This window comes from Thermobia domestica, chromosome 17, assembly GCF_964235325.1.
Source record: "Thermobia domestica chromosome 17, izTheDome1.hap1.1, whole genome shotgun sequence".
Classification (NCBI taxonomy): domain Eukaryota; kingdom Metazoa; phylum Arthropoda; class Insecta; order Zygentoma; family Lepismatidae; genus Thermobia; species Thermobia domestica.
Genome location: NC_137470.1, coordinates 18,398,748 through 18,414,233, shown reverse-complemented (window position 1 = coordinate 18,414,233; position 15,486 = coordinate 18,398,748). Strand labels below are relative to the sequence as shown.

General features: G+C 33.0%; 1 protein-coding gene across 1 annotated transcript in view; it reads left to right on the top strand.

The window, feature by feature from the left end:
* Nucleotides 1-15,486, top strand: part of LOC145673943 (transmembrane channel-like protein) — a 123,423-nt gene that overhangs the window by 27,632 nt on the left and 80,305 nt on the right. Inside the window, exons 6-8 of the mRNA XM_081743758.1 lie at nucleotides 4,076-4,314; nucleotides 9,910-10,101; nucleotides 12,552-12,803. Coding sequence (XP_081599884.1) covers nucleotides 4,076-4,314; nucleotides 9,910-10,101; nucleotides 12,552-12,803 — 683 coding nt within the window. The remainder of the gene's footprint in view (nucleotides 1-4,075; nucleotides 4,315-9,909; nucleotides 10,102-12,551; nucleotides 12,804-15,486) is intronic.

Sequence of the window (15,486 nt, the reverse complement as noted above, 5' to 3'; positions counted from 1 at the left end):
AGAGACATCGAGCAAAACGTCTCAGTAGCAGTGATGCCATACTTAGCGAAATGATACCATTTTAAATCCAGTATACTTTTCATTCTTCCTTTTAGATATTCAATCATATTTCAAGGAAAATTATTAAGAAATAGAAGGAAATAAAAACTTAAATTAATAACTACCTTAAGAAGGTTTTATCGATACAGTAATTCATATAAATCTTTCACGATCTAGGTTCAGTTTCTGTTTAATCGCAATACTAGAGTGTATCAACACTGGGAAAGGCAAAAGCAAGAGCAGCTGCTATTTTATTGTTGTTTTTAAAATCGTTAGGTAAATTTGTATTTGGGTCTGCCTGAGTTACTTATTTATAATGTGCAAATCAAATGATTGGAAATAGATTTACTGCACCAGTTGTTGTTAAATGGCATGTCTAAGCTCTCATAAAAATTAGTATTAACTTTAAAAATAGCCAATTTATGAGTTTACTTTTTGAATCAGGAATCGTGCAAATCTAATAGGAAGATTTTACATAAAAGTAAATTATTAATTCAATTTAATGTATTAAGTGTATATACCGAGATTTGTCAGAATAAATTTATATCGATATACTGGTTTAATTTAATCACTAAGGAATGTGTTTATTGAAATTAGTTTTCTGTACATTATAGATAGTAGTGCAACCACGCGAAAATAAGTTTCTAACGAAATTTTGTTACGAGTTTCAAATATACGTATATATGAAAATGTAAAAATTGTTACACTAAAAATGTTCCTTTCGGAAATTATTATTAAAACAGAGTTCCTATAATTTTACTCATTCAGAGGTTTCATCAGGAAGTAAAAACCTTAACCTCATAATTTTATTAGGTTCTGGATATTGATACGATATTTTGCACCATGTGTCTGCTCTTTCTAATAATAGATTAAAAATGAAATGAAATTGAGTTTTTCGTCCCACGATTATGTCGGCTGGGCTAAACTAGACGGTGATGATGAGAAATGAATGAAATGGTGGAATGAAGAAAGTGGGAGGAAACGGCAGAACTCCAAGAAAACCCTACACACGGTGTTTGTCCACCACAAAATTCACTTGGCACGAGCTGGGATCGAACCAAAGACCCCATGCACCACTGAGCCACCGCGGCCCCAAATAATAGATTATATAATTGATAATTTTCATATATTTGGATATATGTGAAGTATAAACATGTGGATTTCAGGATACAAGAGACGTCAAACTATCTCAATATTGATATGAGGTTTCAAACTGTGCAAATAATTCCAAAATAAATAAAGAAAATGGTTAAATAGAAAATTCTAAAGCTATTGTTATTATGGAATAATGTAAATGGAAAAAAAATTGTAACAAGTGTTTAAAGAGAAGCCTCGGTAGCTCGGTAGCAGAGCAGTCACCTCTGACACGTAGGGTTCCTGGTTAGATTCCAAATCCTACCTTGTTTTATACGGGACATACACTGTGTGTGTAGATTTTCTCGAGATTCTCTCCCGTTCTCTCCCAGTTTCGTCACTCCACCACTATCATCCAACTCATCACCATTTGCCTTAGTCTCAGAGCATGATCGTGGAGCACTGAACTCTCGCTCTCTCTCTCTCTCTCTATATATATATATATATATATATATATCCTGTCTACCCATTGCGAAACTTAATGCTACGCTACTGGTATTTACCTCGATGGTTTCAAGATAATGATTTCGTCAAGTACTTTGTGTAAAGATATTGAAAATTTATTGGATTATATTATAGTATTTTTTTGTAATATTCCAAAGAAAATTATGCACATTCCTAAATAATACAAAATTTCAGTTATAAAACACTAGCTTCATTCAACCCGCTTCGCGCGATCAGCTAAAGAAAACTAAATTTTAACTGAAAAATGCAAGAAAATCTAAACTGAAAATTAATTAAAAAAAGAAGCTTTAAAGTGATAAATATTAAGAGATAAACAGAAATAAAAAGATTATCAAAATAAGGAATGAAATCATAAATTCCATTGATTGCGTCTAGAAGATTGTTACTAGACGATTTCGGCCATTTAACTTGTGCCTTGTTCATTAGGAAAGTTACATTTAAGATCGAATCATTTTGCACACTCAATTTGCATTTTTGTTGCAAGGGTTCATAGTTGGAAAGAGGTCTCTTGTTAAATTGGTTGTTTATGCAGAACATTTTTTGTGACAATTTCTTTGTGAAGGAACTGACAGTTATAACGTGCTATTTGAAATCTCCGTCACGGGCCGCTGGTTAGTTAGACCAGAACAAGAGACTGGGCCATTGAACATTACTTTTTAGAAAAAAATTCTGGAAATTAGTTATGGTATAAAAATAGCAAAATTTCAATAACTTATTAAGAAATTAACTTTGTTCTACTCGCTTGCTTCTTGAGCCTGAAAGAGAAATACCTATCCTAAGGTAGGTATATTTAAGGAGGTATTCTAGAACTCGATAAATGAAAACTTTTGCATATAATTGCCATATTTTGTAACAACTAATATGAAAAATTAGACATATAATAAATTTATCCGAAAAAAAAACATATTATAATGTTTAAAGCTTCAATTAACCAATTAAGTAATGCAAAGCCTTTATCAAAAAGCGTTAAATGGAAAAATTTCACTGGCAAAAACCTTTTAAGGAATAATTTTCCAATTAATAATCCAAATAACATTTACGTCTGAATTGAATTCTAGTAATGCATATATCCGATATTTATATTTACATAAAGTATATGAAAAGGTGAGATAATACTTATACAATACAAAAATAAACACTCACATAAATAGTAATTGTACCAGACCTTATTCACCTATCTTATGCAATTATACAACTCACCACTACGATATAAATACATTCAATTGCAAACTTACGAATAACAACGCTTTTTGGAATTTAGAAACCTTTGTTCGCTAAAGAACACTATACACTTCATAAATCGGGTTACAATTATACGTAATTTGATAGAACAGCTAGAACGTAGAACAGCCACACATATATGTTGCCCATTTGTTCAATTTTCTTCAAATGGCTTCACAGACATTGAGACGCACATTCGAACTACCAGATTCAAAATTTTCCATCAGAGGCGCTAAGCTTCACAGGTTCAAACTTTGTATTATTATTATTATTATTATTATTATTATTATTATTATTATTATTATTATTATTATTATTATTATTATTATTATTATTCACAATTAATGTAAACAATTTGAATATGGCAACTAAACTATTGAAAACCTATATTTGTCGGTTTTTTTTTCTCTGCCACGTCAAACTATATACATAAGACGATTTTTTTCGGAAATCTTGACAAAAACATTACATTTTTTAATTTTTTAAAATTATTTTTAGTAATGTGAGTTAATAACAAGTAATGTAATGTCAGTGTAACTAGCTAGTTATAAACTTTTTATTCATGTTGTATTTTGGTTTTAAATTTGTTTTTTAAAAATAAACAAAACAAACAAAAATTTCTTTATATAAATTTAAATTATATAAATTTATGTAAATTAATTATTAATTATTTATATAAGTTTATATTAAATTTAAATTAAAAATTTACAATAAAATATTAAAAATTATTATGTAATTTGTTTGCAAATTTGTTTTATATGCTAAAAACAGTTTAAGTTACATAATGAACTTTTTCATTATGTAAATTTTGCGTTAACATTTTTTTTTTTATTTCAACCAAATTTTAATTTGCATATAAACCCAATTTTTTGGGTTATGGCGTAATTTTATTAACTTTCCTGGTGAACAAAGGTTACAACTTACGTGGCCGAAACCGTTCAGTGAATATCTTGCAGACGATATCAACAGAATTAGTTCTTCTGACGGAAACAAACATCCTTCGTACCTGACATCTCCGTTGGTTCATTACTCAATCAATCTGTCTAACTAGATTGTAACCATAGTATCCATCTCTTTCAATTAAACCCTAAATAAACATTAAAAAGTTGAATTGAGTTAAGCTCTCATATTAACTTCAGTAATAGATAATCAGTGTATTGGTAACCTTGATAACAGAGATCCAATTATTTTCTTTTGTTTCGTTGTATTTTTTCAGCTATTGATTCCCGGGAAAGATGCACATGGATTCAGAAAGGATATGCTGGACGAAGAAAAGAAAGACGCTACAAAATTCCGAACTCTGTGGAACTTCGAGGGAGTTCTCAAGCATTCTCCAATTTTTTATGGTTATTACTCAAATGAAGAGGGACATACCAGAGGATATAGGCTTCCTTTTGCATATTTCATGACTGGACTCGGAGTCTATGTTTACAGCTTTGTTGCCATTTTGAGAAAGTAATTTTATTTCCTTCTAGCTAGTTTAATCCACTCAACATATTCAGTGTAGTATATAACAAAATTATTGTACTCATAACCAAGTATCGTTCTACCTACAGATTTCAGTAATTCTTGAATTTCCTTTATGCTTCCAAGCTTTTGGCTCTTCCCTGCAGTCCTTGTCACGGAGGTTAAAAACAGGAAGAAAAAGAACAGAAACATCAAGGAATAAAAATGAATGGACTTACCAAGGGAAGAGCTGTATTGTACGGAAACACGTTGTCAGGTACGTCAGCGTTCAACGCATGAAGAGAATGCAAACTATACCAGTTGAGAATGCTCCAAGAGCATTGCCAGAACTAACTTAAAAAGAGTGGAGAGATGGAGCGGAAAGGATAACTGTGATTGTTCCTACATGTAAAAGTAAATCATTTTATCCGAACCTTCCTCTGTTTCTCGCAAAAATTCGCAAACTATTATCTCTCTATGATTTATGGTTCCCGAGATATGAATCCTTAAATCTCCCGAAATTCGATTTTTTTTTTTTTTTTGGCCAATATCTAATGAACGGTGGCTAGTTGGCCAGTGGCCACCGGTTACAATTTGGTACTAAAATGTTTACCATCCTCTTAGATATTGATCAACACCAATGTGATCTCCCTACGACTTACGGTTCCTGAGATATGGCTCCTTAAATCTCTCGAAATCGGAACTATTTTTTGGCCAATATCTCGGGAACAGTAAGTCATAGAGAGATGATATTGATGTTAATCAATACTGAAGAGGATGGTTAACATTTTGGTACTGATATTAACCGGTAGCCTGTTGGCCAGTGGCCACCAGTTACTATTTGGTACCAAAATATTTATCCTCCTCTTAGATATGGTTCCTTAAATATCCTGAAATCGGCCATTCTTTGGCAAATATCTCGAGAATAGTAAGAGTGACGCGAAAAATTCCATCACTTTCTCAGATAGTTTTTGATGTTCTATCGAATGGAGGGCTCAAAATTCAAAAAAATCTCAAATAATAACAGACAGACACACGGACATAGAGAATTCAATAACGAAATTTTTAAGTTCGTTGAATATGGTGGAGTCAATTTGTGCACCTTCCTTGTTTCTTGTTGGAAGGTTGCCAATCCGTTGAAGGCTGACGTAGTTGACAACGTGTTTTCGTACAACAGAGCTCTTCCCTTGATAAGTGCGTTCCATTTTTATTCCTTGATGTTTCTAACTTTGTGGTGGACAAACACCGTGTGCGTGGGTTTTCTCGGAGTTCTCCCGTTTCCTCCCACTTTTTTTATTCCACCATTTTATTCATTACTCATTATCACCGTCTCCTTTAGCCTAACCGGCATATCCGTAGGACGTTAAACTCAAAGATTTCATTTCATTTTCCTTGATGTTTCTATTCTTTTTCTTCCTGTTTTTAACCTCCGTGACCAAGACTCCAGGGAAGAGTAGAAAGATTGAAAGCTTAAAGAAAATTCAGAAATTACAGAAATCTGTAAGTAGAATGCATTGTTTTTGCATTATAAGCAAGTAATTTACATGAATATCTAAATTGGTTCTCGAAGGTTGTCAAAATGTTAAAAATTTCCAGTGTATTGAAGTTCTAACATGATGATCAATTATCCAGTATTCACACTCACCTAGAAAGTCAGGGAAATAAAAATAATACAGGGAACTTCAGGGAAATGCTTCAAAACATGCCGAGAGTAAGGAAAATTTTCAGACAGAGATTTTTCTTTCGTTCTTTTTACTTTGTTTTTTGTAGTAATTAGTATTTATAACGAAAACTGAATGTGCAACGTTACGTTCCTTTGTAAAAAGTTTCAGAATTGAACTTTAAGAAACTTTAAAAAATTTTTAGAAAATGCGTGTCCATCTTCAAGATTTGATGATTTTTGTTCCTTTAAAATGCAAAAAAAAAAAAAAAAAAAAAAACGTCCTATTCAGAATTGTTGCAGATTATTTAATTAAGGTAGATATTTTTACGTGTAAACGATGCATTAGAGAGTGATTTTCTTTATAAATAAAATCTTACTCTTAGAAATAGTCTTGCTGCTAGAAAACAGTGGAAAATGCAATCAGATGGAAGGAAAATATTCAGTAAGTTCCTATTTCCTAAGCTGTGTTAACAAACATACTGTCTACAGAATATATGAAGAGCGCATCAAAGAATCAAGATAGATTCTAAAAGAAGATAACAAAAAGACTTTTAAGAAACTATCTTCAGAAATAAAGAAGCTTAAAGAATTAAAACTTCAAGCTTAAAAAGAATTAAATAAAAAAAATTAAGTAAAATAAATTTAAAAAATTGGTTTCCTTAAAATATAAAATAAATCGTACATAAAATTAAAAAAAATACTTATGCTTCCATTGAAATTAGTTTTTAAAATATTTTATTTATACATGGCTAAAATGAAAAGCGTGAGGAGCGTTCTCATATACAGGGTGTTACATAAATGTGTCACCATATTTTGGGAACAGATTCTTCACATCAAAATAGGAGAAAAAGTTCATATAGACTTGTGCTCAAAAGCGGATAGTTTCGGAGTTATAGGGTGCTGGAAACGTAAAATAAGTGAACTTTGAAAGTTTATAGCTCAACTACTATGGGACCTTTCGTAGCTGGGTCAAGATAATTCTGAGGAACTGGTACGTGAACTATCCAAATATCCATCTTTCAGAACCTTCGTACTTGCACAATCATTTTTAGAGAGGCTGTTTGGGAGTATTTGATCACTCTTCACCTACCTCTCTAAAAATTGGTGTGCAAGTACTGGAGCATTCTTAAACATGGATATTAGGATAGTTCACATACCAGTTCCTCAGTAATGTCTTCACCCGACTACGATAAGTCCCATAATAGTGCAGCTATGAACTTTTAAAGTTCATTATTTCACGTTTTTGTTACCCTATAACTCGGAAACTATGCACTTTTGAGCAAAGGTCCATATGAACTTTTTTCTTATTTTGATGTGATGAATCTGTTCCCAAAATATTGTGCCACATTATATAACACCCTGTATTATAAATTCATTGCAGAAAATTTATTGTATATTGTAAATCCATATGAGAGCGTTTTCCATGTTTTTCTTTTTTAGCCGTGCATCAATAGACTTTTAAAAGTAATTTCATTGACATGATAATTTTACTTTAGTTAATTTTATTTATGTTTACTTTTTAGTACGACATTTTGTATTTTTAAAGGAAAGCATGTTTTTAATTATATTTTTATATTATTTTATTTTCTACTTTTTTTGATTTAAAAAGTACACAAAAGAATGTTCTTTTTTGATTGGATGAAATGAATAAATAGAACTAAAACTGAAAAAGACTAAGATCCATTTCTTTATTTTGCCCACAAAGAATCTCCGTTTTGGGGGTATTTTTATAAGAACGTTAATTCTATTATTTTTTTTACGTCTATAATTTTCTACTCTTTGTTATAAAATGATTTCACATTAATTCAATTCTTGAAGTTTATTGTATTTTTTACTACCTGAAATTACCAAGATATCCTGTATGTTATACTGATCATCCCAACTCCTGCGCATTTCTGGTTGCATACCGGAATAGAATATACAAGGTGGCCCATTATTATGCATATGATGTTTGACTGACTGTAGTATTTGTAATTCTGGACAAGAAGTTTACATATGGCAACTCTGTGTAGCCTGAAAATGGGGATAACGGTCACTAGACTCAGAAACGTTAGTGTGTGCCAGTCAGGATGGTGGGGCTGAACGAAGCGTTCCCGAACCTCTGGATTGGTCGACTTGGATCTGTGACCATCTTGATTTCCCGATTTGTAACCACCAGACTTTTTCTTATGGGGCATTTTGAAGGACAAAATGTATCAAATGACATACGCAATTTGGCCTAACTACGGGAAGCTGTCACAGAAGGGTTCCACAGGATACCAGTAAGGATCTATCAAGCTGCTTGTGACAACGTTCCTCTTCGTCTTCAGACATGTATCGATTTAGATAGTTGCTCTTTGTCTCCAGGCATGTATCGATTTGGGTGGTTGCTCTTCGTCTCCAGGCATCTATCGATTTGGATGGCTGCTCTTCGTCTCCAGACATCTATCGATTTAGATGGCTGCTCTTCGTCTCCAGGCATGTATCGATTTGGATGATTGCTCTTCGTCTCCAGGCATGTATCGATTTAGATGGTACATTGGTGGAGTATGCCATGGAGAACAGAAATTAAAATTCTTATAAGGAAAGCTGTGAGAGTAGTGTGTTTATATTCAATTTTATGTTGAAGTTATATTGCTAGTTTCATTGCCACAGTCTTTGAAACATTACATATATATAATTATGGGCCAACCCATATATATATAAGGTTAGTACAGAGGAATATTATTATATTAATAACAATATGTTGATACATAGAAATATCTAAAAGTAATAATGGGGCATTGTTTTATCGTCCGACTTATGTCACTATGCAAAATTTCAATATTGAATAACGTTGGGAAATGAGTTAAATTGATGTTTTAAGATTTGAAAACATCCCCCAATAGTTGTGAGTTAAAAATCAATATGCAATCAGATTCTACAAAAAAAATAAAATAAAATAAAATAAAATAAAATAAAATAAAAGAGTGGTTTGGTTGTAGATACTCAAGGAAATTAATTATGATATGTGTTTACTTTTTATGTTTATGAACATATTTAGAACACCAAAATGTTAAAGATAACATAATAATTGTCTCATTGCATTCCAAATACAAGAAATTTGACTTACAATTAATATTTATACTTCGAAATATGCCGAGTCAGGAAAATCTGCTATATTTCAGAGAAGTGTTTATGAGCGTGTTCAGAATGCCTGAGATATTAAAGTTATATTTAGGATACAATTATTATTTGGTATTAGTCTCTTGTCGTATTCTAAATAATTAAGTTTGAACCATAATAAGCATTTACAATAAGGAAGTAAGCGTATATTGTATGAAAAAAAATTAAAAGAAAACAAACGCCGGATTGCTATGGAGATGTTTGAAGCCGAATATAGAAACTGATTTTTTTCTAAACCTAACTATAAATGATAATGTTTGCTGTGTCATGAGTCAGGGAATATTTACTTAGGCATTGATATTTAGTGGAAGACATATCTTCCCCTTAATTGATGTTCTTTTACTTTCTTGTTTCTAAGTTTGTCCTTATTTGTTAGCACTGCATTAATATAAAAGAATATGATGAAATAGATTTGAGAAACAAAAAAGTGGTTATTTTGGTTTTAGGCATAGACTTTTCTTTCTTGATTTCCTGTGTTACTAATGGCACTAATCTATCTGTGATTTATTTCATGTCAAGAACGAAATCCCTGACTCCCTAGTGATATGGATGAATCTAGTATGTTAGCACATAAAACGTGTTGGTTCTTTAAGTGCAATAGGTTTTAGCTTTCGATGTACTACCATCTTCAGATAGTTTTTTTTTCTTTCTTTCTTATTCGCAATCGTGGGATGAGTCAAGGGAGGGAAATGTCTTCGTTTAATATACTTTTATTTAAGCATGAAAGTATAATAAAGCTTTCTAAAGAAAGACTTGTTTATTTTGAACATAATTGCCTATGTTTCTCTTGTGAATAGGATGGCAGAGAATTCCCGGATGAGCAAATTATCAGAGAAAGATGACGAATGTGTGTTTACATGGAAGCTGTTCACCGGTTGGGACTACATGATTGGCAACTCGGAGACGGCGCATAATAGAGTCGCTTCGATCATTCTGAGCTTCAAAGAAGCGCTTCTCGAGGAACGAGAGAGAAAGAAAGAGAAGATAAAGTAAGTTCCTTAACAAAAAAAAAAAATAATAAAAACGAATCATTTCGGTTCAAGACGCTTGATAAAGCATTTTAACTTCCTCATCTGGTGCCTACATAAATATTAGCGCTTGATATGAGTGAGAAAGAGATTAGGACGGATATTCATGCAAGCGTCCATTGCGTTCGTTGCTTGCGATTTCTATCTGTAGCCAACAGAAAGTTGTGTTACACGTAGAACCGTGTTTAAACAACTTTCTCAATTGGCTATTCAGCCACATCGCAAGCAAAGAACGGAACGGGTGCTTGGATGAAAATATGCCTTTATGGGGAACTATGCCGGCCGACCCACAAAATTTTAAGATAAAGGTGATTATGACAAGAAATAAAAAGGGTAATTGTTGTTTTTTATTGTAGTTAAACTAGAAATTATTTAACAAAGTACACTGGTTGGTGTACTTCCAACTTTCTTCCAACTTCCCCATAGTTCTGAAACAGTCTTCTACATGTAGTTCTTCCAAACGATCAGTCATATCTTTCCGAATATCATAAATTGTGGTCAAATATTATCAGCGCAAGAAGAACCTGGTGCTCATGGCTGATGCGATAACGTCCTTATCTTTCAGGAAAATGCTATAAAGAAGTTTTACTAGCGGCAAACAGTTATGAACACCAAACAAACACATAGATTCTTCAATTAGGGCAAGTTGCTGACCTCGGGCAGTTTTTATATTTTGATTTACAGAAGCGGATATATTTGTGCAAGGCTAAAGAAAAAATGTTCCTAATAGTTTGATGTTTCAGTTTCATATTGCGAAAGTTACAAGAGGATTGCACACGAATGAGAAGAATACCAGAGCATTTCTTGCCGGGAAGGTCATTTTGTCCCTTGATACATATGTATATGTACAGTCCGCAGCAAAAAACCTGCAACATGAGCATGTAAGTTTATTGTGAAACGACGAAATCTTCTGCTCCAAAATAAGTGTACAGGGGAGGACGCCGAGATTTACCCTGGCGTGAATCGTGTCACTTAGACGTTATGCTGTTTCCCTGCGCTGTTAGGCGTAGTTTCACAATAAACTTACATGCTCATGTTGCAGGTTTTTTGCTGCGGACTGTACCAGAGAATAGTAATCGTTGTACTTAGGGACAAAATTAAATCTAATGATAATTGATTGATGCAATGCCTAGTTTATTTGTTACAAAACAAATGATAAAAATACTACACAGAAATCATAACCTGTTTTCTCTTTCTCATTAGAATATAAATTTTTGCTCCATAAAGTAACCTTAATAACAACGGAGCATTTAGAAACAAGTATTTTGCTGTTTTATTAGACTAATTGTTGAAAGAACATGCAACGAATATAGAATTAGGCATCTTAGTTTGAAAACTAGATACTTGTATACTCCTAAGATAGTTATAACAAATAGTGCTTAGTATATCTAAAGTATTGTCCCTTGGTGTGATCATCGATCAAATCATAAACAAAATCCAATTCTCGAAAAAATTGCATAATAAATTAAAATTACTTACATGTAGGAATAGTAGATAAAGTCTTAAATATACTGCATTATTTGCTTCTCACCTACATTTACAAGCAGGAAGAAAAGTAGTTTCAAATGTCGAAACCAAAATTACTCTTATAGACGAGATGAGCAACTTCCATCACTTCAATTCTAAATTCTTGCAGGCCAGCAAATGAGCTTTACAAAAGCATTTGTTGTGACATTGTATTCTCCTTTGACATCGATCTAAAATATTTTAACTCGAATTTCGGTGCAAGGTAAAAAAAACAAAAAAACAAAAAAAGGATTGTACGAATTGTCTTTGATTCGTAACTACAGAACTCATGTCATAGATATCATAGTGACACTTCTTAGCATTTTCGTCAGTGAAGTTTCTACTGTACTCTGGTAAGCAATTGAGTCTTGAAAATTAGGTATCAGATTTTGTATGTATCTACTATCTATGACATCTCTCTTAAGGTAGGGATAGCCTTGAGATATGGATTATTGCTAAATGTCCTTTCGGAGTCATATATAAGTTTCCTGTAATTTTATACAAGTGGTAACATTTTTCCGTTGGTGTGTAGGTCTCTGGTAATTTCTGCACAAACATAACATTTCCTTCTGGGTGTTCCATGTAAGTAATTTTATCTAATAAACAAAATCGTAAATACACCACTGATGGGCTAAAATGATGATAGTTGCCAAAGGTACAGAAATATAATTCCTAATTATCGTCTGTTGGGAAGCAACTTTAATATTTCTGGATTTTACTGATTTTAGAAGGCAAATTCCGATATAAATTTCTTGATAAGTAAAGAAATATATTCCAAATTTATCTTTGTCACTGCGCCTTCCCACCAGGTACATCATTCCTCCAACATTTGATGTATTGATGTTTTAAAGACAATTTAGTCTAGCAATATATGAAATTAATTGGTATTTTCTCTCATTCACTAGGTGGAAGGTGATTATTTTTCGAGTTCTGGTAAACTTCACAGTATTCAGTTTGCTGGTGTCATCTGCGTATGCTGTTGTATTAGTGGTTGAACGATCAACAAAAGTCACCAAGGACTCCGGCTGGTGGAGGCAGAATGAGATTACTGTGGTGATGTCGCTTATTAATCTTACATTTCCAAATATATTTGAACAGCTGGGATATTGGCTGGAAGGGTATCATCCTCGGAAACAACTACGGCTTGAACTAGCAAGGTGAGTTTATACGTCAATCAGCTTTCACTTTCTCACTCATGGGAAGAAAATTCTATTATTCTAATACAGTGAAGCCTCCCTCTACAGATATCTCCATAACACAAACAGATCTTTTTGTCCCGGTAAAATCATATGTATTATTACGGTAAAAAAAAAAAAAAAAAAAAAACTCTCCCTTTCACATCTCATCTGATACATAGTCATTTACTGCGTGGACTACCCCCCTCCGTATTGTGAGGACTGTATTGTCGCGCTGAGTGTTCGGCACATTCTTGTCGAATGTCCTGAATACTCAGAACTCAGAGAACGTCACGGACTGCCTCGTATCCTTGACCGTGCTTTGGGGATGACCTGTATTCTGCCACTCGTGTTCTTAACTTTGTGCATGTTGTTGGCCTCAATTGCGTTCTTTGAACATTTTATTTCGCTGTTACGTGTTTTACTTTTTACATTGCTTATATTTTATCCTTTATCCTCATATTTTATTATTATTATTATTATTATTATTATTATTATTATTATTATTATTATTATTATTATTATTATTTGCTATTTATTGTTATTGTTATAGTTGTATCTTCATCTATTTATTCTTTTATCTGCTTTTCATTTTTTTTAATTTTTTTTTACTGTGCAACGTTTTGTTTCTTAGATTTTACCTAGTTCCTTTTTTTTCCTGACGGCAGTCCGTATTTGAGCAAGCATATTAATCGGTACGGGGACAAATAGCCTCGATACTGACGTCCCCCTGGACTACCCCTAATTCCAATTCCAATTATAATTGTCCCTTTTACGGACACTTTCAGATACGCAGCTGGATGGTCATCTTTTCCCCCAGCATTTCAGTACTCTCTTCATAAGCAACAGGAATTATTATTAGTTCATTAATATTTAGAAAAGAAAAAACAAAAACCTTTTTGCAGTGTGAAAATAAATCTGCATACAGTTCAGTACATGGCAATAGTACCCGTGCGCGCAAAATAAATGAGTATACTGTAGTTCACTATTTTTCTTAATTATTACTGTTGGCCAATATAAAGCCAACTTTACCAGCAATGTCTGAGTGGTTCAGTTATTAGAGTGACTGCCTGTGAAACAGGTAAAATGTTTCGACTCTGATAAGCAGTGGTGCTATTCAGCCAGTTCGCACCGGTTCGCTAGAACTGGTTGTTAAAATATTTGGACTTCGCAGAACCGTTTGTTATACCCAGACATAACAGTAAATTTTACCCAGTAATACCCAGGAACAGTTTAACTATCTCTGTTTTCACAAATTCTTACAGCTACAGGGTTAAACATATCACTCAGAACAATATATAAGCGTTTATTTCTTATTCTCAAATACTCAGATATCAAGAACTAGCATCAATTACCCACTTCGCTGGGTTAAATTAAGAAAAAATAGTGATATATTTCGTTAGTGAGTCACTTTTTACTATTACTAAAGCGCTCCTTGATATTGGTCATTTTCGATGATTTTTATATATCCCCTCTCCTCCCCATGCTGCGAGCCACGGCATCAGAAGTGTCACTGTTCATCTCAGCGACCTCAAAAACGATAGACTTGACACTAATATCTGTCATTTTCGATCATTTGTAAATGTCTTTCGCCTCCTTTAAGTTACATCGTCAAAGTGATATGACAAAAATCATCTCATGTTCGAACTTCATCTACGTTGAAAGTTAGATCGAGATCGGTCCGGTGGTTCAAGAGTTATTAAGTTTTATTTATTTTTATAGATTTCTCCCCTCCCCTTCCCCTCCACTTAGGTCTACCGTTAAAGTGATATGATAAAAACCACCTCAGGTCCGAACCTCATCTATGTTGAAATATTTTTAAAGATAGGTTGGGTGGTTTAAGCGTGATGAAGTCACAAAGACAGTCACTTTTATTTTTTACTTTTTTACATATATCTCCCCTCCCCCTTCCCCTCGTTGCACTGTAAAAGTGAAATGAAGAAATCATCCCAGTCCCGAACCTTATCTATGTTGAAAGTTTGATCAAGATCGGTCGAGTGGTTCAAGAGTTATTAAGTTTTATTTATCTTTTGTACATCCCCCTCCTCCCCCTCCCCCTAAGTTTTACCGTCAAAGTAAATAGCTAAAAATACTTCCAAGCCAGAACCGCATCTACGTTGAAAATTTGATCGAGATCGGTCGGGCAGTTCAAGAGATTAAGAGTCACAAACATAGTCACTTTCAATTTTATAATATAGATAAGAACTGGGATCATATGAGTGTAGTGATAAGGGTTATTTGTATTTGAAACGCATACATACCATTATCGGCAATTGTCGACCCATTGCTGGATTAAGATCTTTCCAATACTTTTTGACAACCGCCTATCTTGAATAATTCTTTCCAAGATATTCGAAGTGCTACTTAATTTCGTCACACCACCTTGTATTAGGATGCTGTTTGGTCCCTTCTTGTCACTTGTGGTATTCAGTAAAAAAAAATTGCTTTTGTCTACTTTGTATGGTCTGTTTCTTAACGGAGTTATATCTATCTAACTACTCTCTCTCTCTCTCTCTCTCTCTCTCTATATATATATATATATATATATATATATATATATATATATATATATATATAATATATATAGGGTGTTTCAAAACAACATCGACAACGTTTGGGAGGTGATTCCTGACACCAAGATAATACGAAAAGTATAGACCAACCT